The following is a 23,658-nucleotide window of genomic DNA, read 5'->3' as shown; positions in this document are numbered from 1 at the left end:
TGCCGTTTGTCAGGTCTAAGTGAAGTTTGGCAGGTGCTCCTGGAAATCTGGAAATAAAATGTTATTAAGAGAAAGATCTATTCCTGATGTAATAATAATAATAATAATAATTGTGGTATTTAAGTGTTGTGCCAGGCACCGTACTAAGCACTGGGGTGGATACATTCATTCATTCATTCATTCATTCAATTGTATTTATTGAGCGCTTACTGTGTGCAGAGCACTGTACTAAGCGCTTGGGAAGTACAAGTTGGCAACATATAGAGACGGTCCCTACCCAACAGTGGGCTCACAGTCCAGAAGGGGGAGACGGACAACAAAACAACACATAGTAACAAAATAAAATAAATAGAATAAATATGTACAAATAAAATAAATAGAGTAATAAATACATACAAATATACATACATATATACAGGTGCTGTGGGGAGGGGAAGGAGGTAAGGCGGGGGGGATGGGGAGGAGGGGGAGAGGAAGGAGGGGGCAAACAAATCAGGTTGGACACAGCCCATGTCCTACTTGGGGCTCACAGTCCTGAACCCCATTTTCCAGATGAGGGAACTGAGGCACGGAGAAATGAATGACCTGCCCAAAGTCACAGAGCAAACAAGTGGCAGAGCTGGGATCAGAACCTGTGACCCTCCAAGGCCTGTGCTCCGTCCTTCACGCGTGCTGCCTCCCATGTGTATATCCAATCGATCTGGTATTTAGTGAGCACTTGCTGTGTGCAGAGCACTTTACTGAGCACTTGGGAAAGTATAGTGCAACAGAGTTGGTGGACATATTCCCTGCCACAAGCAGCTTAATGTCTAGGGCCTGTGGAGCAGAATATGTTAGAGGAAGTGAGAAAGAAACAGTGGACAACATGACACACAACGTGACACACATCATAGGAAGTGAGAAAGAAACAGTGGACAACATGACACACAACATGACACACATCATGACACACAACATGACAACATGACCATGGACAACATGAGTGGAGACTTCAGAAAGGACAGGAATAGGTACGGAAACACACAAACACACACACCTCTCTCTCAGATTCACTTACATCTTAGAGAAGCAGCGTGGCTTAGTGGGCAGAGTCAGAAGGACCTGGGTTCTAATCCTGGCACCACCGCATGTCTGCTCTGTGACCTTGGGCCACACACTTAACTTCTCTGGGCCGTAAAATAGGGATTAAAAGTGTGTCTCCCATGCGGGACGGGGACTGTGTCCAACCTGATTAACTTGTGTTTTCCCCAGTGCTTGGAACAGCTCTTGGCACGTCGTAAGCGCTTAACAAGTGCCATAATTATTATTGTTGCCATTATCATTATTTCACCTAGACTGTACGTGTGTTGTTGTCAAGGAACAGTCAATCAATCAATCAATCGTATTTATTGAGCACTTACTGTGTGCAGAGCACTGTACTAAGCGCTTGGGAAGTACAAGTTGGCAACAGTCCTACCAACGGTGCTGTGTTGTACTCTCCCAAGTACTTACCACAGAATTTACCACAGCACTTAGGTCCCAACACATTTCTAGGGGAGAATGTCAATTAGGGAGCAATCATTTATTGAACGCTGAGTATTTATTCTACTTGTACATATCTAGTCTATTTATTTTATTTTGTTAGTATGTTTGGTTTTGTTGTCTGTCTCCCCCTTTTAGACTGTGAGCCCACTGTTGGGTAGGGACCGTCTCTAGATGTTGCCAATTTGGACTTCCCAAGCGCTTAGTACAGTGCTCTGCACATAGTAAGCGCTCAATAAATATGATTGATGATGATGATGAGCACTGTGCTAAGCTCTTGGGAGAGTACAATAGAACAGTATACCAGGCATATTCCCTCCCCACAGTGAGTTCACAGTCTGCATGGAGAGACAGACGTTCACGTAAATAAATAAATTATGGATAGGTGCATAAGTTCTGTGAGGCTGAGACCCAAAGTTCCTCAACCTCTTTTCTCGGATAAGATGTGATGGTTTAACTGTAAAAACAGCAGATTCATAAATTATACTTGATGTGCTATGTGCTTCACAGCAGATTCAGTTTAATTTGTTCAAATTCGTCGAGCTGTGAAACAAAAAGATGGAGCAAAATGTAAGACCTTGTCAAAAAAAGAAAGGCTCGGAAGAGAATGTCCTTTTCCTTTTAAGTGGTTTTTTTTTTCTATCATATGGAACCCTAATTTTTACATAATTCTTCCTTTGTTAGAATTTGAAATTGAAGTTCGTTGCAGCTTCCTATGATGCAAGGGGAAATTTTCTCAAGTGGCAGACGTTGGAAGGAGGTGTTTTTCAGGTGAATATGTTTTAACTGGGAAATCATTAATACACTTTGTCTGTTTCTTAGTGTTTGAATAGAACGGCAACTTAAATATCGTGAATTTGCCATAGAATTTAGTCTTGAAAAGTTATTGAAAAAAATCCTATTCTGATTTTATTGATCCTGAACTTCGATTTCTCCTTTAGCTTTTCATATCATTATACATGTTATCAATCAATCAATCAATCAATCGTATTTATTGAGCGCTTACTGTGTGCAGAGCACTGTACTAAGCACTTGGGAAGTACGAGTTGGCAACATATAGAGACCGTCCCTACCCAACAGTGGGCTCACAGTCTAAAAGGGGGAGACAGAGAACAAAACCAAACATACTAACAAAATAAAATAAATAGAATAGATATGTACAAGTAAAATAAATAAATAAATAAATAGAGTATGTTATACATTATACATATACATTATACATTATACATATACATATCGTTATACATTATTACATAGACTTAATATCACTCAATATCAATATCAGTCAATCAAGCGATCATTTATTGAATGCTTACTGCGTGCAGAGCACTGTACTAAGCGCTTGGGAGAGTACAATATAACAGTATAATGGGTGTATTCATTGCCCACAGTGAGTTCACCGTCTGTATGGAGAGACGGATATTAATATAAATAAATTAATTATGGATAAATACATAAGTTCGGTGAGGCTGCGGGGCGGGGGGCGATGAATAAAAGGAGCAAGTCAGGGTGTCGCAGAAGGGAGTGGAAGAAAAGGAAAAGAGAGCTTAGTCAGGGAAGGTCTCTTGGGGGAGATGTGCCTTCAATAATAATAATAATAATAATAATAATAATAATTGGCATTTGTTAAGCGCTTACTAGGTGCAAAGCACTGTTCTAAGCACTGGGGAGGATACAGGGTGATCAGGTTGTCCCATGTGGGACTCACAGTCTTAATCCCCATTTTACAGATGAGGTAACTGAGGCCCAGAGAAGTTAAGTGACTTGCCCAAGATCACACAGCAGACACGTGGTGGAGTAGGGATAAGACTTTGAGGTGGGGGAAAGTACCTGTCTCTTGGTTATGAAGAAGGAGGACGTTCCAGACCAGAGGCAGGCCGTGGGCGCGAGGTTGGCGGCGAGAGAGATCAATCAATCAATCAGTCGTATTTATTGAGCGCTTACTGTGTGCAGAGCACTGGACTAAGCACTTGGGAAGTCCAAGTTGGCAACATCTAGAGACGGTCCCTACCCAACAGCGGGCTCACAGTCTAAAAGATGAGATGAGATGAGAAGAGATCATCATCATCATCAATCGTATTTATTGAGCGCTTACTGTGTGCAGAGCACTGTACTAAGCGCTTGGGAAGTACAAGTTGGCAACATATAGAGCCGGTCCCTACCCAACAGTGGGCTCACAGTCTAGAAGGGGGAGACAGAGAACAAAACCAAACATACTAACAAAATAAAATAAACAGGATATGTACAGGTAAAATAAATAGATAAATAAATAGAGTAATAAATATGTACAAACATATATCCATATATACAGGTGCTGTGGGGAAGGGAAGGAGGTAAGATGGGGGGGATGAAGAGGAGAACGAGGGGGAGAGGAAGGAAGGGGCTCAGTCTGGGAAGGCCTCCTGGAGGAGGTGAGCTCTCAGTAGGGCCTTGAAGGAGATGAGGTGCAGTGGTGATTAGGTTGCCATTAGAGAAGTGAAGTGCGTGGGCTGGGTTGTAGAAGAAGAGCAGGGAGTTGAGATTGGAAGGGCCAAGGTGATTGACTGCTTTAAAGCCAATGGTGAGGAGTTCCTGTTTGATGCAGAGGTGGATGGTAAGAATAATAATTGTGGTAATTGTTCAATGCTTACCGTGTGCCAGGCCCTGTACTAAGCACTGGGGTGGATGCAAGCAAATTGGGTTGGACACAGTCCCTGTTCCACTTGGGGCTCCCAGTCTCAATCCCCATTTTACAGACGGGGTGACTGAGGCCCAGAGAAGTGACTCACCCAAGGCCACACAGCAGACAAGTGGTAGAGCTGGGGGGATTAGGCTCCGTGACCTTCTGGAGAAGCGGCGTGGCTCAGTGGAGAAAGCCCGGGCTTCGGAGTCATCATCAGTCACATTTATTGAGCGCTTACTGTGTGCAGAGCACTGGACTAAGCGCTTGGGAAGTCCAAGTTGGCAACATGTAGAGACGGTCCCTACAAAACAGTGGGCTCACAGTCTAGAAATGTCAAGAAACATTCAGGCGCATCACATGATAAGGTCCGAAGTGACAATCCGGTTTCATGAGTTTGCTCAATCATTTGTAAAATTTCTACTTATCTACATCATCATCATCATCAATTGTATTTATTGAGCGCTTACTGTGTGCAGAGCACTGGACTAAGCGCTTGGGAAGTACAAGTTGGCAACATATAGAGACAGTCCCTACCCAACAGTGGGCTCACGGTCTAAAAGGGGGAGACAGAGAACAAAACCAAATATACTAACAAAATAAAATAAATAGAATATATATGTACAAGTAAAATAAATAAATAAATAGAGTAACAAATATGTACAAACATATATCCATATATACAGGTGCTGTGGGGAAGGGAAGGAGGTAAGATGGGGGGGATGGAGAGGGGGATGAGGGGGAGAGGAAGGAAGGGGCTCAGTCTGGGAAGGCCTCCTGGAGGAGGTGAGCTCTCAGTAGGGCCTTGAAGGGAGGAAGAGGTCAGGGGTTCGAATCCCTGCTCCGCCACATGTCTGCTGTGTGACCTTGGGCAAGTCACTTAACTTCTCTGAGCCTGTTACCTCACCTGTAAAATGGGGATTAAGACTGTGAGCCTCATGTGGGACAACTTGATCACCTTGTATCCCTCCCAGCGCTTAGAACAGTGCTCTGCACATAGTAAGCACTTAACAAATGCCATTATTATTATTATTATTATTATTATTATTATTATTATTATTCTGCCTCCCGGGCTCATGCTCTAACCACTAGGCCATGGGCAACCACCGGAGGTTCTTGAGGAGTGAGGAAACATGGACTCAGTGGCTTTGTAGAAAAATGATCCGGGCAGCAGAGTGGATTATGGACTGGAGTGGGGAGAGACAGGAGGCAGGGAGGTCAGCAAGGAGGCTGATACAGTAATCCAGGCGGGATGGAGTAAGTGCTTCGATTAAAATACATACCCCCTGGGGAAACAGTATGATGTAGTGGAAAGAATAAGACTGATACGATAATCAAGGTGGGATAGGATTCATTCATTCATTCAATTGTATTGAGCGCTTACTGTGTGCAAAGCACTGTTCTAAGCGCTGGGGAGGTTACAAGGTGATCAGGTTGCTCTTCCCAAGCACTTAGTACAGTGCTCTGCACACAGTAAGCGCTCAATAAATACGATTGACTGACTGAATGAAAAGGTTGTCCCATGGGTCACAGTCTTAATCCCCATTTTCCAGATGGGATCACTGAGGCCCAGAGAAGTGAAGTGACTTGCCCAAAGTCACCCAGCTGGCAGTTGGCAGAGCCGGGATTTGAACCCGCGACCTCTGACTCCAAAGCCCCGGCTCTTTCCACTGAGCCACGCTGCTTCTCATCTTCTAGCCTGTGAGCCCACTGTTGGGTAGGGACCATCTCTATATGTTGCCAACTTGTTCATTCAATCATTCATTCATTCAGTCGTATTTATTGAGCGCTTACTGTGTGCAGAGCACTGTACTAAGCGCTTGGGAAGTCCAAGTTGGCAACATCTAGAGACGGTCCCTACCCAACAGCGGGCTCACAGTCTAGAAGAGGGAGACAGAGAACAAAACAGAACATATAAACAAAATAAAATAAATAGATTAATATGTCCAAATAAAATAGAGTAATAAATCCGTACAAACATATATACATATATCCAGGTGTTGTGGGGAGGGGAAGGAGGTAAGGCGGGGGAGATGGGGAGGGGGAGAGGAAGGAGTGGGCTCAGTCTGGGCTCAGTCTTGTACTTCCCAAGCGCTTAGTACAGTGCTCTGCACACAGTAAGCGCTCAATAAATACGATTGAATGTTTGGATAAAATGCATGGTGTAGTGGAAAGAAAACGGGCCTGAGAGTCAGAAGACATGAGTTCTAATCCCGCTCTACCACTTTACTGCCTGGGTGACCTTGAGCAAATCACTTATCCGTGCCTAAGTTACCTCATCTGTAAAAAAAAGGGGATTAAGACTGTGAGCCCCATGTGGGACAGGGATCGTGTCCAACCTCACTATGCTGTATCTACCCCAGTGCTTGGTACAATGCCTAGCCCATACTAAGCGCTTCCCTAAAATCACAATTAAAAATATTTAGTGGCCATTCATTCAATCGTATTTATTGAGCGCTAACTGTGTGCAGAGCACTGTACTAAGCGCTTCGGTCGAGTAATTTCCCGTACTGGGAATGAAAGAAAATTTCTCTGTGGAGTCTTTAATCATCTAGTTCTCATAATTCTGTTTACTAATTTGTTTCTTCAGCTTTGCCCAGATACAAAAGACAGGCTGAATGCGGCTTTTATTTTTGGAACAACTTATCATCAGAATGTAAGTTTGGGAATGTATTCCATCGCTTTTTGACTCGGTATTTTAATGTAGCGTTTTTTAATTACCCTAGTGGCACGGGAAGGAAAATATTAACCTTTGTCGAGATGTTCCGGGAGATACGTTTTTGTAAATGTTTTCCCTGTCTTTTAAAAAGTGAAGAGAAATGCCTCAACTCGATCTGATTCTCTCTGTTTCATTACTATCAGCGTGAGCAGAAGCAGTGTGGCTTAGTGGGTAGAGCGCCTGTCTGGGAGTCAGAAGGTCATGGATTCTAATCCTGGCTCCGCCATTTTCCTGCTGTGTGACCATGGGCAAGTCACTTCACTGTGCCTCAGTTACCTCATCTGTAAAATGGGGATTGAGACTGTGAGCCCCACATGGGATAGGGACGGTGTCCAACCCGATTTGTATCCACACCAGTGCTTAGTACAGTGCCTGGCGCGTAGTAAGTGCTTAACAAAAAAACATCCTTATTATTATTGTTCATAGTACTATTCATTCATTGTCAGTCATATCTATTGCGCAGAGCATTCATTCGTTCATTCAATCGTATTTATTGAGCGCTTATTGTATGCAGAGCACTGTACTAAGCGCTTGGGAAGTACAGGTGGGCAACATATAGAGACGGTCCCTACCCAACAACGGGCTCACAGTCAAATATATCAGTTTATTTACTGAGCACTTACTTTGTGCGGAACACTGAACTAAGTTCTAAATAGTGGAGCATCATCGTCTACTATATTCATTCATTCAATCATATTTATTGAGCGCTTACTGTGTGCGGAGCACTGTACTAAGCGCTTGGGAAGTACAAGTTGGCAACATATAGAGACGGTCCCTACCCAACAGCGGGCTCACAGTCTAGAAAGGGGAGATGGAGAACAAAACAAAACATATTAACAAAATAAAATAAATAGAATAAACATGTACAAATAAAATAGAGTAATAAATACGTACAAACATATATACATATATACAGGTGCTGTGGGGAGGGGAAGGAGGTAAGGCGAGGGGGATGGGGAGGGAGAGGAGGGGGAGAGGAAGGAGGGGGCTCAGTGTGGGAAGGCCTCCTGGAGGAGGTGAGCTCTCAGTAGGGCCTTGAAGGGAGGAAGAGAGCTAGCTTGGTTATAACGAACAATAATATAAACAGGTTAATCCAGAAATGACCAGTTAGACCTATCAGTAGCCCACTGTTGGGTAGGGACCGTCTCTATATGTTGCCAACTTGTACTTGTACTCTATTTATTTATTTATTTTACTTGTACATATCTATTCTATTCATTTTATTTTGTTAATACGTTCGGTTCTGTTCTCCGTCTCCCCCTTCTAGACTGTGAGCCCACGGTTGGGTAGGGACCGTCTCTATATGTTGCCAACTTGGACTTCCCAAGCACTTAGTACAGTGCTCTGCACACAGTAAGCGCTCAATAAATACGATTGATTGATTGATTGCTCTGCACACAGTAAGCGCTTAATAAATACGATTGATTGATTGATCAATAGATTTTTTTTAAAACAGATGAGCAAATGCTTTTGCATATTTAGGCCACAAACTAACCATTCTGGCATTAAAAAGAAGGTAGCAAAATCAGCCTAATACTGATGATGATGGTGATGATGATGAGAGAGAATAAGTTATAGGCAGCATGACCTAGTGGAAAGAGCGTGGGCTTGGAAATCCCTGGGACCTGGGTTCTATTCTTGGCTCTGTCACTTACCACTTGTGTGATCTCGGGCAAGTCACTTCATTTCTCTGTGCCTTATTTTCCTCATCTGTGAAATGGGAATTCAATATCAGTTCTCCCTCCCCTTTAGGCTGTGAGCCCTATTTGGGGATAGGGACTGTGTCCAACCTGGTCATCTGTCATCTATCCCAGAACTTTCTACACTGCTTGGCATATAATAAGTGCTTAACAAATGCCACAGTGATTATTATTATTGTTATTATTATTATTATTATTATTATTATTATTACTAAGAATAGTAGTAGTACTATGACTACTTCTACCAAACGGTTCTGCGCTAACCTGAAAATTAAATCATTCCAATTAAATGATGAATCATCTTCCTAGTTCTAAGCCTAGCCGGATCTGTTTAATTATTCTATACTATTTGTGACTCTTTTTTTACCCACAAAGGTGCATATTATTTTCTTGAAGGGGGCGTTGTGAAAATAGATACTTTCCATTAACTGTTACGGAAAAAAGGAAATCTCTTCTGGGGTATTTTAGGGGAATGTGAATATCAATTTTTTATTTTGGATTTGATTTAAATTCTTATTTTAACTTTTCAACAGTGTGAAATAGCTATCTCCAAGATTTTAACAGACTTTGCTAGTCCGATTTTTTATGACGTGTACCTTGAATATATCGATGGAAACCAACAGCAGTACCTTTGGCCTGTACCAGTTTTAAACCTAAATCTTCAGAAAAATGGAATGCTTGTGAATCAAGGTGAGAATTCCATATTAATCTCTCATCCCTTGAACTAAATCCCAATAGGCAAACCAGGCAAACATAATAAGAATTTAATTTACCGGCAACGCACCACTTTTTGATTGTGATAACTGTTTTGTATAGAGTTGGCGCCTCAGTGATTATGCATGACCTATTGCTTTCCGGACAGCACAGGATTATGTAAAATGACAAACTAAAGAAAATGATCACTGGTAAATCATCATCATCAATCGTATTTATTGAGCGCTTACTATGTGCAGAGCACTGTACTAAGCGCTTGGGAAGTACAAATTGGCAGCATATAGAGACAGTCCCTACCCAACAGTGGGCTCACAGTCTAAAAGGGGGAGGCAGAGAACAAAACCAAACATACTAACAAAATAAAATAAATAGAATAGATATGTACAAATAAAATAAATAAATAAATAAATAGAGTGATAAATATGTACAAACATATATACATATATACAGGTGCTGTGGGGAAGGGAAGGAGGTAAGATGGGGGGAATGGAGAGGGGGACGAGGGGGAGAGGAAGGAAGGGGCTCAGTCTGGGAAGGCCTCCTAAATGGTAAATGATTAAAGGAATATATTCTTCAAATTATTACACATTTGAAAATAAATTCCTTTCATAGTTTGGGGAGCTTTAGTAAGCAGGGACATTTGAGAGAGGATTTTCCTGAGGAATCAAGTTGAATTATAAACAATTATGGATTTTCTCCGGCGTTTAAAGGGGTAATTTCTTCCGTAAAATGTAATCTGAAGTTGTTATAAAGTCTATACTCAAGGTAGAGTTTGAATCATTTTTTTCAGTTACTCCGTGAGCGCCGTTGGATCCATCCTGTTTAATGCACCCTCTCTTAAGCGTAATGATGGTAATTACATGTGGAATGAGTATGGAATGCTCATGTGGAATGCCGGGGACTGTACTATGTACTGGGGTAGATACAAGCTCACCAGGTTGGACACAGATCATTTAATTCTATTTGTTCTGACGATTTTGACACCTTTCTATATGTTTTGTTGTCTGTCTCCCCCTTCTAGACTGTGAGCCCGTTGTTGGGTAGGGACCGTCTCTAGATGTTGCCGACTTGTACTTCCCAAGCGCTTAGTACAGTGCTCTGCACATAGTAAGCGCTCAATAAATACGATTGATGATGATTGATGAATGAGTAATTTTGAGGATGATTTGATTATGGTTTACGGTGCTAAAATGTAACCTTCAGTGTGCACCCGACAATTACTCTCCCCGCCTTCAAAGCCTTACTGAAGGCGTATCACCTCCAGGAGGCCTTCCCTGACTAAGCCCTCTTTCCCTTTTCTTCTGCTCCATCTGCACCACCTTGACTTGCTCCCTTTATTTTTAATCCCCCCAGCCCTGCCCAGGCCCACCACACTTACGTACATATTTGTAATTTATTTATGTATAATAAATATTATATGAATAAATATTACTAAATTGTCATATATATTATATAAATATATAATAAACGTGAGCTCTCCAGACTGTGAGCTCCCTGTGGGCAGGAATGTGTGTCATCGCACTCTCCCCAGCGCTTAGTACAGTGCCGCGTACACAGGAAGCGCTCAGTAAGCACAGTTGACTGGAGGAACGAATGAAGCCAGCCCCTGAGAATCAGGAATAGAATGTAAATCTCCTGGGTCCGGTGCTCTAGCCGCCTCACTTGGCTGTTTAAGCGGTTTAGCCTTTTTAATAATAATAATAATAATAATAATAATAATAATAATGGCATTTGTTAAGCGCTTACTACGTGCAAAGCACTGTTGTAAGCAGAGGTGGTTGGTGTCAGTGGGGTGGCTTTGAGGAGATGAGCGGAGAAGCAGCGTGGCTCAGTGGAAAGAGCCCGGGCTCGGGAGTCCGAGGTCATGGGTTCGAATCCCGGCTCTGCCAGTTGTCAGCTGGGTGACTTTGGGCAAGCCGCTTCACTTCTCTGCGCCTTAGTGACCTCATCTGTAAAACGGGGATTAGGACTGTGAGCCGTCCGGGGGACAACCTGATCGCCTTGTAACCTCCCCAGTGCTTAGAACAGTGCTTTGCATATAGTAAGTGCTTAATAAATGCCATCATTATTATTATTATTATTATTATCATTTGTGAGATAGCAGCTCCAGCTTCATGTCCATGCTAAGTGTCTGGGGGTGCAGGGTTCGCTGCTGCGCTTCGAAGCAGCATCGTTTAGTGGAAAGAGCACGGGCCTGGGAATCAGAGGACCTGGGTTCTAGTCCCAGCCTGTTGTGTGACTCTGGGTATGTCACTTAACCTCTCTGTGCCTCAGTTTCCTCATCTGTAAAACGGGGATTCAATACCTGTTCTCCCTCATGGCTCAGTGGAAAGAGCATGGACTTGGCAGTCAGAGGTCATGGGTTCTAATCCCAGCTCCGCCACTTGTCAGCTGTGTGACTTTGGGCAAGTCACTTCACTTCTCTGGGCCTCAGTTACCTCATCTGGAAAATGGGGATTAAGACTGTGAGCCCCACGTGGGACAACCTGATCTCCTTGTATCCCCCCGGCGCTTAGAAGAGTGCTTTGCACATGTTAAGCGCTTAATAAATGCCATCTCTCCCCCTTTTAGACTGTGAGCCCACTGTTGGGTAGGGACTGTCTCTATATGTTGCCAACTTGTACTTCCCAAGCGCTTAGTACAGTGCTCTGCACACAGTAAGCGCTCAATAAATTCGATTGATTGATTGATTGATTGTTATGCCACAGTGCTTGGCATATAGTAAGTGCTTAACAAATACCACAGTTATTATTATAATTATTACTACTTGGACTGTGTCCAACCAGATTAGCTTGTATCAGCCTTAGTTAAGCGCTTAACAAATACCACAGTTATTATTATTATTATTATTAGACTGTGAGTCCCAATTCATTCATTCATTCAATCATATTTATTGAGCACTTACTGTGTGCAGAGCACTGTACTAAGCGCTTGGGAAGTACAAGTTGGCATTATCGTATCTACCCCAGGGTTTAGTACAGTGCTTGGCACCTAAGTGTATTATAGTTTTTTATTATTTTTGTTGTTCTTATTATCTTTTGGGGACCATATAAGATAGTAATAGAAAATAATTGTATTTCTCTTCCAAGGTCATTCTGCATGTCCTGGAATTTTCTGAATGTGATCTTTTTTTTTCATTCCTTTTTCCAAACAAAGGTGACAGTCCCCAGAACTGGCTTTTGACCCGCCGCTTGTTCTTGGTGGATGCCTTAAGTGGACGAGAGAAAGACGTGGCGAGCCAACCGAAAGTAATAAGAATCGCTAGCAAGATCACGATAAGGTGAATAAATGTCTAAATATTCACGGAGATGAGTTGGAGGGCCTGGGTTCTCCAACCTCTTTTACCCTCCCTCATCAAATGCCCTGAGGTAACATGTCTTTATGCCTCATTCCTACCTCTTACCTATAATTTTTCTTACTGTCTGTCTTCCCCCAATTAGACTGTAAGCTCCTTGAGAGCAAGGGTCACATCTCGTGGCTCAGTGGAAAGAGCCCGGGCTTTGGAGTCATCATCATCATCATCAATCGTATTTATTGAGCGCTTACTATGTGCAGAGCACTGTACTAAGCGCTTGGGAAGTACAAATTGGCTTGGGAAGTACAAAGGTCATGGGTCAGAGGTCATGGGTTCAAACCCCGGCCCCGCCAACTGTCAGCTGTGTGACTTTGGGCAAGTCACTTCACTTCTCTGGGCCTCAGTGACCTCATCTGGAAAATGGGGATGAAGACTGTGAGCCCCCCGTGGGACAACCTGATCACCTTGTAACCTCTCCAGCGCTTAGAACAGTGCTTTGCACATAGTAAGCGCTTAATAAATGCCATCATTATTATTATTATTATTATTATCATCTACTAATTCTGTTGTTCTCTTTCAGGTACGTAGTACAGCCTCTGCACATGGGCGCTAATGGAAAAGCAGCGCGGTGCAGTGGATAGAGCATGGATCTAGGAGTAAGAAGGAACCGGGTTCTAATCCCGGCTCCGCCACTTGTCTGCTGTATGACCTTGGGGAAGTCACTTCTCTACTCTGTGCTTCAGTTACCTCATCTGTAAAATGGGGATTAAGGCTGTGAGCCCCACGCAGGACAGGGACCGTGTCCAACCTGATTAGCTTGTATCTACTCCAGTGTTTAGAACAGTGCCCGGCCCATGTATTAGAGAAGCAGCATGGCCCAGTGGAAAGAGCACGGACTTTGGAGTCAGAGGTCATGGGTTCAAATCCTGGCTCCGCCACTTGTCAGCTGTGTGACTTCGGGCAAGTCACTTAATCAATCAATCAATAATATTGATTGATTGTCTCCCCCTTTTAGACTGTGAGCCCACTGTTGGGTAGGGACTGTCTCTATATGTTGCCAACTTGTACTTCCCAAGCACTTAGTACAGTGCTCTGCACACAGTAAGCGCTCAATAAATACGATTGATTGATTGATTGAGCACTAACTGTGTGCAGAGCACTGTACTAAGCGCTTGGGAAGTACAAGTTGGCAACATGCAGAGACGGTCCCTACCCAACAGTGGGCTCACAGTCTAGAAGGGGGAGGCAGAGAACAAAACCAAACATATTAACAAAATAAAATAAATGGAATAGATATGTACAAGTAAAATAAATAAACTTAACTTCGCTGGCCTCAGTTACCTCATCTGCAAAATGGGGATTAAGACTCTGAGCCCCACGTGGGACAACCTGATCACCTTGTAACCTCCTCAGCGCTTAAAACAGTGCTCTGCACATAGTAAGTGCTTAATAAAAGCCATTATTATTATTATATATTATTATTTACTATTATCATTGCTTATATTGATTGATTGGACAGGGCAAAATGGGAAGATCTTAATCGTGCTGTCAACCTCAGAGGATACCCTAAGATTATTTGGATGATGCCACCTCTTTTTCCTTTCCCTTTACCTCCTTGGACCCTTTCTGTGTTAAAATAGCCCTAATAGTAATATTGTGAAAGGGAAGATATCAGTAAAAGCAGGGCTACTTATGCTCTGAGGCGAACTGGGAAGGACGCATTGGATTTTAATCCGCCCTGTGGAAAAATTGCAGGGTTTTTTTAATCACTCCAGGTTACCTGGTTTTGATAAAAGTCAGTCAGTTGCCTCCAGTCATCAATCATCAATCGTATTTATTGAGCGCTTACTATGTGCAGAGCACTGTACTAAGCGCTTGGGAAGTACAAATTGGCAACATATAGAGACAGTCCCTACCCAACAGTGGGCTCACAGTCTAAAAGGTCCTATTTAATAATTATGGTATTTAAGCGCTCACTATGTGCCAGACCCTGGACTAAGCTCTGGGGTGGATACAAGCAAATTGGGCTGGACACAGTCCCTGGCCGTCACGGGGCTCACCGTCTTTATCCCTATTTTCCAGATGAGGTAACTGAGGCACACGGGGCTCACAGTCTTAATCCCCATTTTCCAGATGAGGTAACTGAGGCACCGAGAAGTGAAGTGACTTGCCCAAGGTCACACAATAATAATAATAATAATAATTATGGCATTTATTAAGCGTTTACTATGTGCAAAGCACTGTTCTAAGCGCTGGGGAGGTTACGACGTAATCAGGCTCACAGTCTTAATCCCCATTTTCCGGATGAGGTACCTGAGGCCTAGAGAAGTTAAGTGACTTGCCCAAAGTCACACAGCTGACAATTGGCGGAGCTGGGATTTGAACCCATGACCTCTGACTCCAAAGCCCGGGCTCTTTCCACTGAGCCAGCAGACGAGTGGCAGAACTGGGATTAAAACCCAGGTGCTTCTGACTCCTAGGCCTTTAAGTCTATCCACTAGGAACCATTGCTTTTCCAACTGAACGCTCAGCTCTTCTCATTGTTTTAAAACAAAACGGAGATTAATCAAAATAGACAAAGTATATCTGTGTGTTTCCTAAGGTCAAACCTTAGGGAAGTTGAAAAATCTTTACTGTATTTACGGGTTTCCTAAACGTGCTACCACAGAGCTGACTTGTTAGGCCGGTAAGTAGTAGCCATAGCATCTATTGAACAGCCATTGGGTGTGGTGGGCGATAATAATAATAACTGTGGTATTTGTTAAGCACTTACTTTGTGCCAGGCACTATACCCGGCGCTTAGAACAGTACTTGGCATGTAGTAAGTGCTTAACAAATTCCAAAATCATCATTACTAAGCACTAGGGTGGAGACGAGCCAGTTGGGTTGGACACAGTCCTTGGCCCACATCATCATCAATCGTATTTATTGAGCGCTTACTGTGTGCAGAGCACTGTACTAAGCGCTTGCCCACATGGAGTTCACAGTCTCAATCCCCATTTTACGGAGGAGGTAACTGAGGGACAGAGAAGTAAAGTGACTTGCCCAAGGTCACAGAACAGACACGTGGCGGGGCCGGGATTAGAACCCATGACCTTCTATCTCCGAGGCCCGTGCTCTATCCACACTGCGCCATGATGCTTCTCCATGTACTAGATGCTTGGGAAGTTTAGAATATCGGTGATACGTTCAGAAGTATTTTTTGTCATAAATCGGCAAAGGAAGACTCAATCAATCCATCAATCGTATTTATTGAGCGCTTACTGTGTGCAGAGCACTGTACTAAGCGCTTGGGAAGTACAAGTTGGCAACATATAGAGATGATCCCTACCCAACAGTGGGCTCACAGTCTATAAAGCATGAGGTTTTGAAAATATCCCCACGGCATTCTCCCGACTGGCAGATGTTCCCCAGGAAGAGGGGTTGGGTCACTAATGAGTAGATATGAGTAGAATTAATCAGATTTCAGTTTAAGTTGCAGGTTTCTTCGACAAGTTAATGCAAATATGTGTGCAGAAGCATTAGTCTAATATGTATATATGTTTGTACGTATTTATTACTCTATTTTTTTCATTTGTACATATTTAGTCCATTTATTTTATTTTGTTAATATGTTTTGTTCTCTGTCTCCCCCTTCTAGACTGTGAGCCCACTGTTGGGTAGGGACCGTCTCTAGATGTTGCCAACTTGTACTTCCCAAGCGCTTAGTACAGTGCTCTGCACACAGTAAGCGCTCAATAAATACGATTGATTGACTGATTGTACTTCCCAAGCACTTAGTACAGTGCTCTGCACACAGTAAGCGCTCAATAAATACGATTGAATGAATGAATGAAAACTGTATTAGTACACCGATGTATGCTAGGAGGGTTTTTTGGTTCATTTTAATTTATAGTGTTGATTTTTTGTTTCTTTAATTTTAGGTGCACCTGTGAATTATAAACGATTTTTGGTTTACAGTGTTTGCTATACATAGGAAACCTATTCTTCCCATCCTTCACTCGTTTTCTGATCCATTTCTCACATTCTTCCTGAAAACTCCCCCTTCAAATCTGCCAGATCACATCCACACCCATGTTCAAAGCCATTAAAGCTACTTCCTCAGGGAGGCATTCCCTGACTAACCCCTACCTTTATTGGTCATACCAACTAATCCTCCACCATTCCCCACAGCACCTGTATATATGTATATATGTTTTTACGCATTTATTACTCTATTTATTTAGCTTGTACATATTCTATTTATTTTATTTTGTTAATATGCTTTGTTTTGTTCTCTGTCTCCCCCTTCTAGACTGTGAGCCCACTGTTGGGTAGGGACCGTCTCTAGATGTTGCCAGCTTGTACTTCCCAAGCGCTTAGTACAGTGCTCTGCACACAGTAAGCACTCAATAAATACGATTGAATGAATGAATGAATGAAAACTGTATTAGTACACCGATGTATACTAGGAGGGTTTTTTGGTTCATTTTAATTTATAGTGTTGATTTTTTGTTTCTTTAATTTTAGGTGCACCTGTGAATTATAAACGATTTTTGGTTTACAGTGTTTGCTATACATAGGAAACCTATTCTTCCCATCCTTCACTCGTTTTCTGATCCATTTCTCACATTCTTCCTGAAAACTCCCCCTTCAAATCTGCCAGATCACATCCACACCCATGTTCAAAGCCATTAAAGCTACTTCCTCAGGGAGGCATTCCCTGACTAACCCCTACCTTTATTGGTCATACCAACTAATCCGCCACCATTCCCCACAGCACCTGTATATATGTATATATGTTTTTATGTATTTATTACTCTATTTAGCTTGTACATATTCTATTTATTTTATTTTGTTAATATGCTTTGTTTTGTTCTCTGTCTCCCCCTTCTAGACTGTGAGCCCACTGTTGGGTAGGGACCATCTCTATATGTTGCCAATACGTACTTCCCAAGCACTTAGTACAGTGCTCTGCACACAGTAAGCGCTCAGTAAATACGATTGAATGAATGAATGAAAACTGTATTAGTACACTGATGTATACTAGGAGGATTTTTTGGTTCATTTTAATTTATAGTGTTGATTTTTTGTTTCTTTAATTTTAGGTGCACCTGTGAATTGTAAACGATTTTTGGTTTACAGTGTTTGCTATACATAGGAAACCTATTCTTCCCATCCTTCACTCGTTTTCTGATCCATTTCTCACATTCTTCTTGAAAACTCCCCCTTCAAATCTGCCAGATCACATCCACACCCATGTTCAAAGCCATTAAAGCTACTTCCTCAGGGAGGCATTCCCTGACTAATCCCTACCTTTATTGGTCATATCAACTAATCCGCCACCATTCCCCACAGCACCTGTATATATGTATATATGTTTTTACATATTTATTACTCTATTTAATTTACTTGTACATATTCTATTTTATTTTGTTAATATGCTTTGTTTTGTTCTCTGTCTCCCCCTTCTAGACTGTGAGCCCACTGTTGGGTAGGGACCGTCTCTATATGTTGCCAACTTGTACTTCCCAAGCGCTTAGTACAGTGCTCTGCACACAGTAAGTGCTTAATAAATACGATTGAATGACTGAATGAATGTGAATGACGGCTTATTCTACCCCAGTGCTTAGAGCAGTACTTGACACATAGTAAGTGCTTAACACATGCCATCATTATTATTATTAAAGTGAGTCAACTTCTATTAGATTTTTCTATTAAGAAGCTTTTCCAATCTTTCTTACTCAGTTGGAAATGTCATTACCAGTACAACCCAGGGTTTAATGTTGGAGCCAAAAAAAAGTATGTCCACAGCTTATATCATTTAGAGTTGATTTATGTGAGCAGAGATTGTGCTGTCAAAGCCATTTGTCAGGCAGTTAACGGTGCATTGCCAACAGAAAGGAAGAGTGGTGGTGAATTATGGTAGGTGTCTTGTGTCTTCATGCCTCTCAATTTATCATCTTAATTAATATTATCGTTAATATTATCATATTAATATAATATTATTATTATATTATTATCTATATTAATTATTTATTAATTTCTCTTAAACAATTTTACATATCGGTGTAGTGGATAGAGCGTGGGCCTGGAAAGTCAGAAGGTCATGGGTTCTAATTCCGGCTCTGCCACTTGTCTGCTGTGTAACTTTGGGCAAGTCACTTCACTTCTCTGTGCCTGTTACCTCATCTGTAAAATGGAAATTGAGCCCCAACATGGGACAGGGACTGCATCCGATCTGATTTACTTCTATCCACCCTGGTACTTAGTACAGTGCCTAACACATAGTAAATGCTTAACGAATACCCTACCTATTCTTATTATTATAAATAGATATAATGACATGATTCTCCTCTAAACACCCTGAAGAACAGATTCCTGTGAGATGACAAAGCGGACAACAGTTGCGAGACCGCATTTGCTCTTTATGTTGGTTTTGAACTTGGTGTTTGCAGAGTTTTACCAATTCAAAATATGTTTTCTTTCAACAGCATCCGTCTTGTAGCCAACACTCAAAAAGGAAACATCTACCCACCTCTAATCACCATTTTCTACAGCGATATTCCAGTCAAAAATCCTGATACCCAGACTGTGATGGTGAGTTCTTAAAAGAGGCAACATCCCACACGAATGAGTTTGTATATTGTTGTAATTGTAAATCATGGTGAAAATATGAATTGGTTTTTAAAACTTCAAATAGATTTAATAATTACAAATACGCTTTGCAGTAGAATAGACAGTTTTGATTTGTGTTCTGAAGTGCCTGCAGTTAACTTACATTTGGGTTTTTTGAGGGGGGTTTGTTTTTTGCTTTTTAGTTTTATCTAGTGCTCAGAAAAGGGTAAGCAATTAAAGGGAACCACCAGCTAGAAGCAACCTTCTGCTTTATAAATGGTAAAACATTTATTTCCCGAAAGTGAACCACTGAGTTTTTGTTCACAAGAAACAGAACCAATATGATTTTGTAGTTGTAGCGTAATAGTTGGAGCCAGCTTTTGTGGTGATGGGTGGTGTTTTCTTCTTATGGCCGGGGGAATTCAAAGAGGTGGAGGTTTGAAGGAAAGTGTTGGGTAGGGACCGTCTCTATATGTTGCCAACTTGTACTTCCCAAGCGCTTAGTACAGTGCTCTGCACACAGTAAGCGCTCAATCAATACGATTGAATGAATGAATGAATTAATGAAAAGTGAATTTGCCGTTTTGTTTCGAACGCCAGGCTTCTTTCTCAGTCAAGTATGAAATGAATCAAGGAGAGGCACGGATCCAAACTGATGTGAGTTGATTAACTTGCTAGACTACTTATCGTTTATTGGTGGTTTTAAAAGAGAGGATACACATTCTGAGGTGTTCATTTTGTGTTCTTCAGATTGCACTGGGGGTTTTGGGGGGCCTGGCCGTTCTTTGGTCTCTCCTGAAGACTGCAGGTTGGAAGAGGCGCATAGGGAGTCCTATAATCGATTTGCAGGTGGGTCATTTTAAAAGCTAATCCCACTTTTTAAATTGTGCTCATAACTCATTTTCGGGGCGTTATCCCATTCCTTATTGTGCTTCTACTGGACTCAGAAGACCACACAGACCAAATTTCTATGAAATCTCTTAAGTAAATTTTATGGATTGCTTGGTGGGACTGCAGTTTGACTCAAAACACCTGCCATAATTCAGCACTGCTTTTCTTTTTTGTTGGCAATGTGTTGTTAACTGCCTGGCAGATGGGAACACATCTGCCAATTCTGTTATGTTGTACTCTCCCAAGCACTTAGTACAGTGGTCTACACATCCAGTAAGCGGCTCAACAACTGCCACTGACTGATTGATTCCAAATTCTGTGACCACTAGTAATTAGGAAGCCCAGATCCTGTGATTAATAACAAATTAGCCTATTGCTTCTTGATCCTATGTAATAGCTTTGAAAGGAAGTGGGAACTAATGAGATCTTTCAGACTTCCTTTGAAATTCAGTCTTTACTGGTTCTCTAATTCCCAGTTTCCTGCCTAATTAGTGCTCACCAAAAGCCAAAGGTAAATGAGATTTCCATTTCGTAGCTTACCTCTATTTTCTGTCTCCGCTTTTGTGAAGTATGGTGAATATTACTCCAGTCAATCAATCAGTGGTACTGATTGATGGTTTACTGTGCTCAGAACACCAAACTAAGCACTTGGGAGAGTACAGTATGACAGAGTTGGTAGACACGTTCCCTGCCCAGAACAAGCTCTTTCTCAGTCGCCAACTCTCTCCTCGACCCCCTCCAATCTGGCTTCCGTCCCCTACATTCCACGGAAACTGCCCTCTCAAAGGTCACCAGTGACCTCCTGCTTGCCACATCCAACGGCTCCTACTCTGTCCTAATCCTCCTCGACCTCTCAGCTGCCTCCGACACTGTGGACCACCCCCTTCTCCTCAATACGCTATCCAACCTTGGCTTCACAGACTCCGTCTTCTCCTGGTTCTCTTCTTATCTCTCCGGCCATTCATTCTCAGTCTCCTTTGTGGGTTCCTCCTCCCCCTCCCATCCCCTAACTGTGGGGGTTCCTCAAGGGTCATTTCTTGGTCCCCTTCTGTTCTCTATCTACCCTCACTCCCTTGGTGACCTCATTCGCTCCCACGGCTTCAACTCTCATCTCTACGCTGATGACGCCCAAATCTACATCTCTGCCCCGGCTCTCTCTCCCTCCCTTCAGGCTTGTGTCTCCTCCTGCCTTCAGGACATCTCCATCTGGATGTCTGCCCGCCATCTAAAACTCAACATGTCCAAGACTGAACTCCTTATCTTCCCTCCCAAACCTTGCCTTCTCCATGACTTTCCCATCCCTATTGACGGCACTACGATCATTCCCGTCTCACAAGCCTGCAATCTTGGTGTCATCATCGACTCCGCTCTCTCGTTCACCCCTCACATCCAATCCGTCTCCAAAACCTGCCAGTCTCACCTCCGCAACATCTCCAAGATCTGCCCTTTCCTCTCCATCCAAACCGCTACCCTGCTCTTTCAGTCTCTCATCCTATCATGACTGGATTACTGCATCAGCCTCCTCTCCGATCTCCCATCCTCATGTCTCTCCCCACTTCAATCCATACTTCACGCCGCGGCCCGGATCGTCTTTGTGCAGAAACGCTCTGGGCATGTTACTCCCCTAACTCAAAAATCTCCAGTGGCTACCAATCAACCTACGCATCAGGCAAAAGCTCCTCACTCGGCTTCAAGTCTCTCCATCACCCCACCCCCTCCTACCTCACTTCCCTTCTCTCCTTCTCCAGCCCACCCCGCACCCTCCGCTCCTCCACGACTAATCTCACCAGGCCTCGTTCTCGCCTGTCCTGCCGTCGACCCCCGGCCCACGTCCTCCCCCGGGCCTGGAATGCCCTCCCTCTGCACATCCACCGAGCTAGCTCTCTTCCTCCCTTCAAGGTCCTACTGAGAGCTCACCTCCTCTAGGAGGCCTTCCCACACTGAGCCCCCTCCTTTCTCTCCCTCTCCTCTCCCTCACCATCCCCCGGGCCTTACCTCCTTCTCCTCCCCACAGCACCTGTATATATGTATATATGTTTGTACGTATTTATTACTCTATTTATTTATTTATTTTACTTGTACATATTTATTCTATTTATTTTATTTTGTTAATATGTTTTGTTTTGTTGTCTTTCTCCCCCTTCTAGACTGTGAGCCCGCTGGTGGGTAGGGACTGTCTCTATATGTTGCCAACTTGGACTTCCAAGCGCTTAGTCCAGTGCTCTGCACACAGTAAGCGCTCAATAAATACGATTGAATGAATGAATGAATGAATGAATGAATGAATGAACAAGCCGACAGTCTACACTTACCAGCCATAGCCTGGCTCAGAACGATCTGTTGCTATTGGCGTAGCCTCAGAGGGTCTGGCTTAGTCTTGAATCAATCAAACAATCCATCAGTGGTAATTAGTCAGTACTCTTGAGACAGAACACTGTACTAAGCACCTGGGGGAGTACAATAGACATGATCCCTCAAGCAGCTTACAGTGTAAAGGGGGTGACAGACCTTAAAATAAACTTCAGGGAATAAATAAAGGGAAGAAACTGAGTAAGAAGAATTTGTACCTAAGCGCTGTGCGGTGGGGTTAAGTATCTGGGAGAGGCAGTAATGAGGGGAAGTAGAGCGGTGGATGAGATATGATTTCATTAGGGCTTTGAAGATTGAGAGAGATCTGTTCTTTACACTTCCAAATTCCACCCTTTCCTCTTCATGATAATGATGATACTTGTTAAGCGCTTATTATGTGCCAAGCGCTGTTCTAAGCGGTTGGGAGAGTACAATAAAACAGTAAACAGACACAGTCCCTGCCCACAATGAGTTTACAGTCTAGAGACAAGGTTACAGTCAAAGTAGTATTTTGGCCACTAGTCCAGGGTTTCAAAAGAAGCCGAAAAGAAAACCTAGGATCCTAAAGTTGCCCTCCTGTATTTTACCCAGGATCCATCATGGGAGAGGTGCAAGGAAAACAACTACCTTTGTATGGAGTAAGACTTTCATTCATTCAATCATATTTATTGAGCGCTTACTGTGTGCAGAGCACTGTACTAAGCGCTTGGGAAGTACAAGCTGGCGACGTATACAGTCCCTACGCAACAACGGGCTCACAGTCTAGAAGGGGAAGACAGACGACAAAACAAAACATGTGGACAGGTGTCAAGTTGTCAGAACAAATAGAATTAAAGCTAAGTGCAAATCATTAACAAAATAAATCGAATAGTAAATATGTACAAGTAAAATAAATAGAGTAATAAATCTGGACAAACATATATACAGGTGCTGTGGGGAGGGGAAGGAGGTAGGATGGGGGGGATGGGGAGGAGGATGCTTGTCTCAGAAGTTGCCAAAGAACTAAGCAGCAGTCTGAAACTGAACACAAATTCGGGTTGCCCTCCTCCATAAGCTAGGTTTTTATGGATATGGAGACATTTGAATACTTACGTACATAATACAGAACTGAAATCTGCCCACCTCCCAGCTGTAATATGTGTTGGCTTGCAGTTTCCTTGAAATTCAAAATCTGCACTATTAAAATTCCAGTTTTCTTGTTCTACGAAACGTT

At 42.7% G+C, this 23,658-nt stretch overlaps 1 protein-coding gene across 1 annotated transcript in view; it reads left to right on the top strand.

Annotated features, from left to right (window-relative positions):
* TMEM67 (transmembrane protein 67) overlaps positions 1-23,658 on the top strand; it is a 75,430-nt gene that overhangs the window by 29,023 nt on the left and 22,749 nt on the right. Inside the window, exons 10-16 of the mRNA XM_038745643.1 lie at positions 2,206-2,292; positions 6,771-6,836; positions 9,133-9,289; positions 12,470-12,593; positions 19,082-19,187; positions 19,806-19,862; positions 19,956-20,054. Of these exons, the coding sequence (XP_038601571.1) occupies positions 2,206-2,292; positions 6,771-6,836; positions 9,133-9,289; positions 12,470-12,593; positions 19,082-19,187; positions 19,806-19,862; positions 19,956-20,054 (696 nt within the window). The remainder of the gene's footprint in view (positions 1-2,205; positions 2,293-6,770; positions 6,837-9,132; positions 9,290-12,469; positions 12,594-19,081; positions 19,188-19,805; positions 19,863-19,955; positions 20,055-23,658) is intronic.

The sequence above is a fragment of the Tachyglossus aculeatus genome, chromosome 4 (genome assembly GCF_015852505.1).
Source record: "Tachyglossus aculeatus isolate mTacAcu1 chromosome 4, mTacAcu1.pri, whole genome shotgun sequence".
NCBI lineage: Eukaryota > Metazoa > Chordata > Mammalia > Monotremata > Tachyglossidae > Tachyglossus > Tachyglossus aculeatus.
The sequence above is the reverse complement of the archived record's forward strand: the minus strand, read 5'-3'. Positions and strand labels throughout refer to the sequence as shown.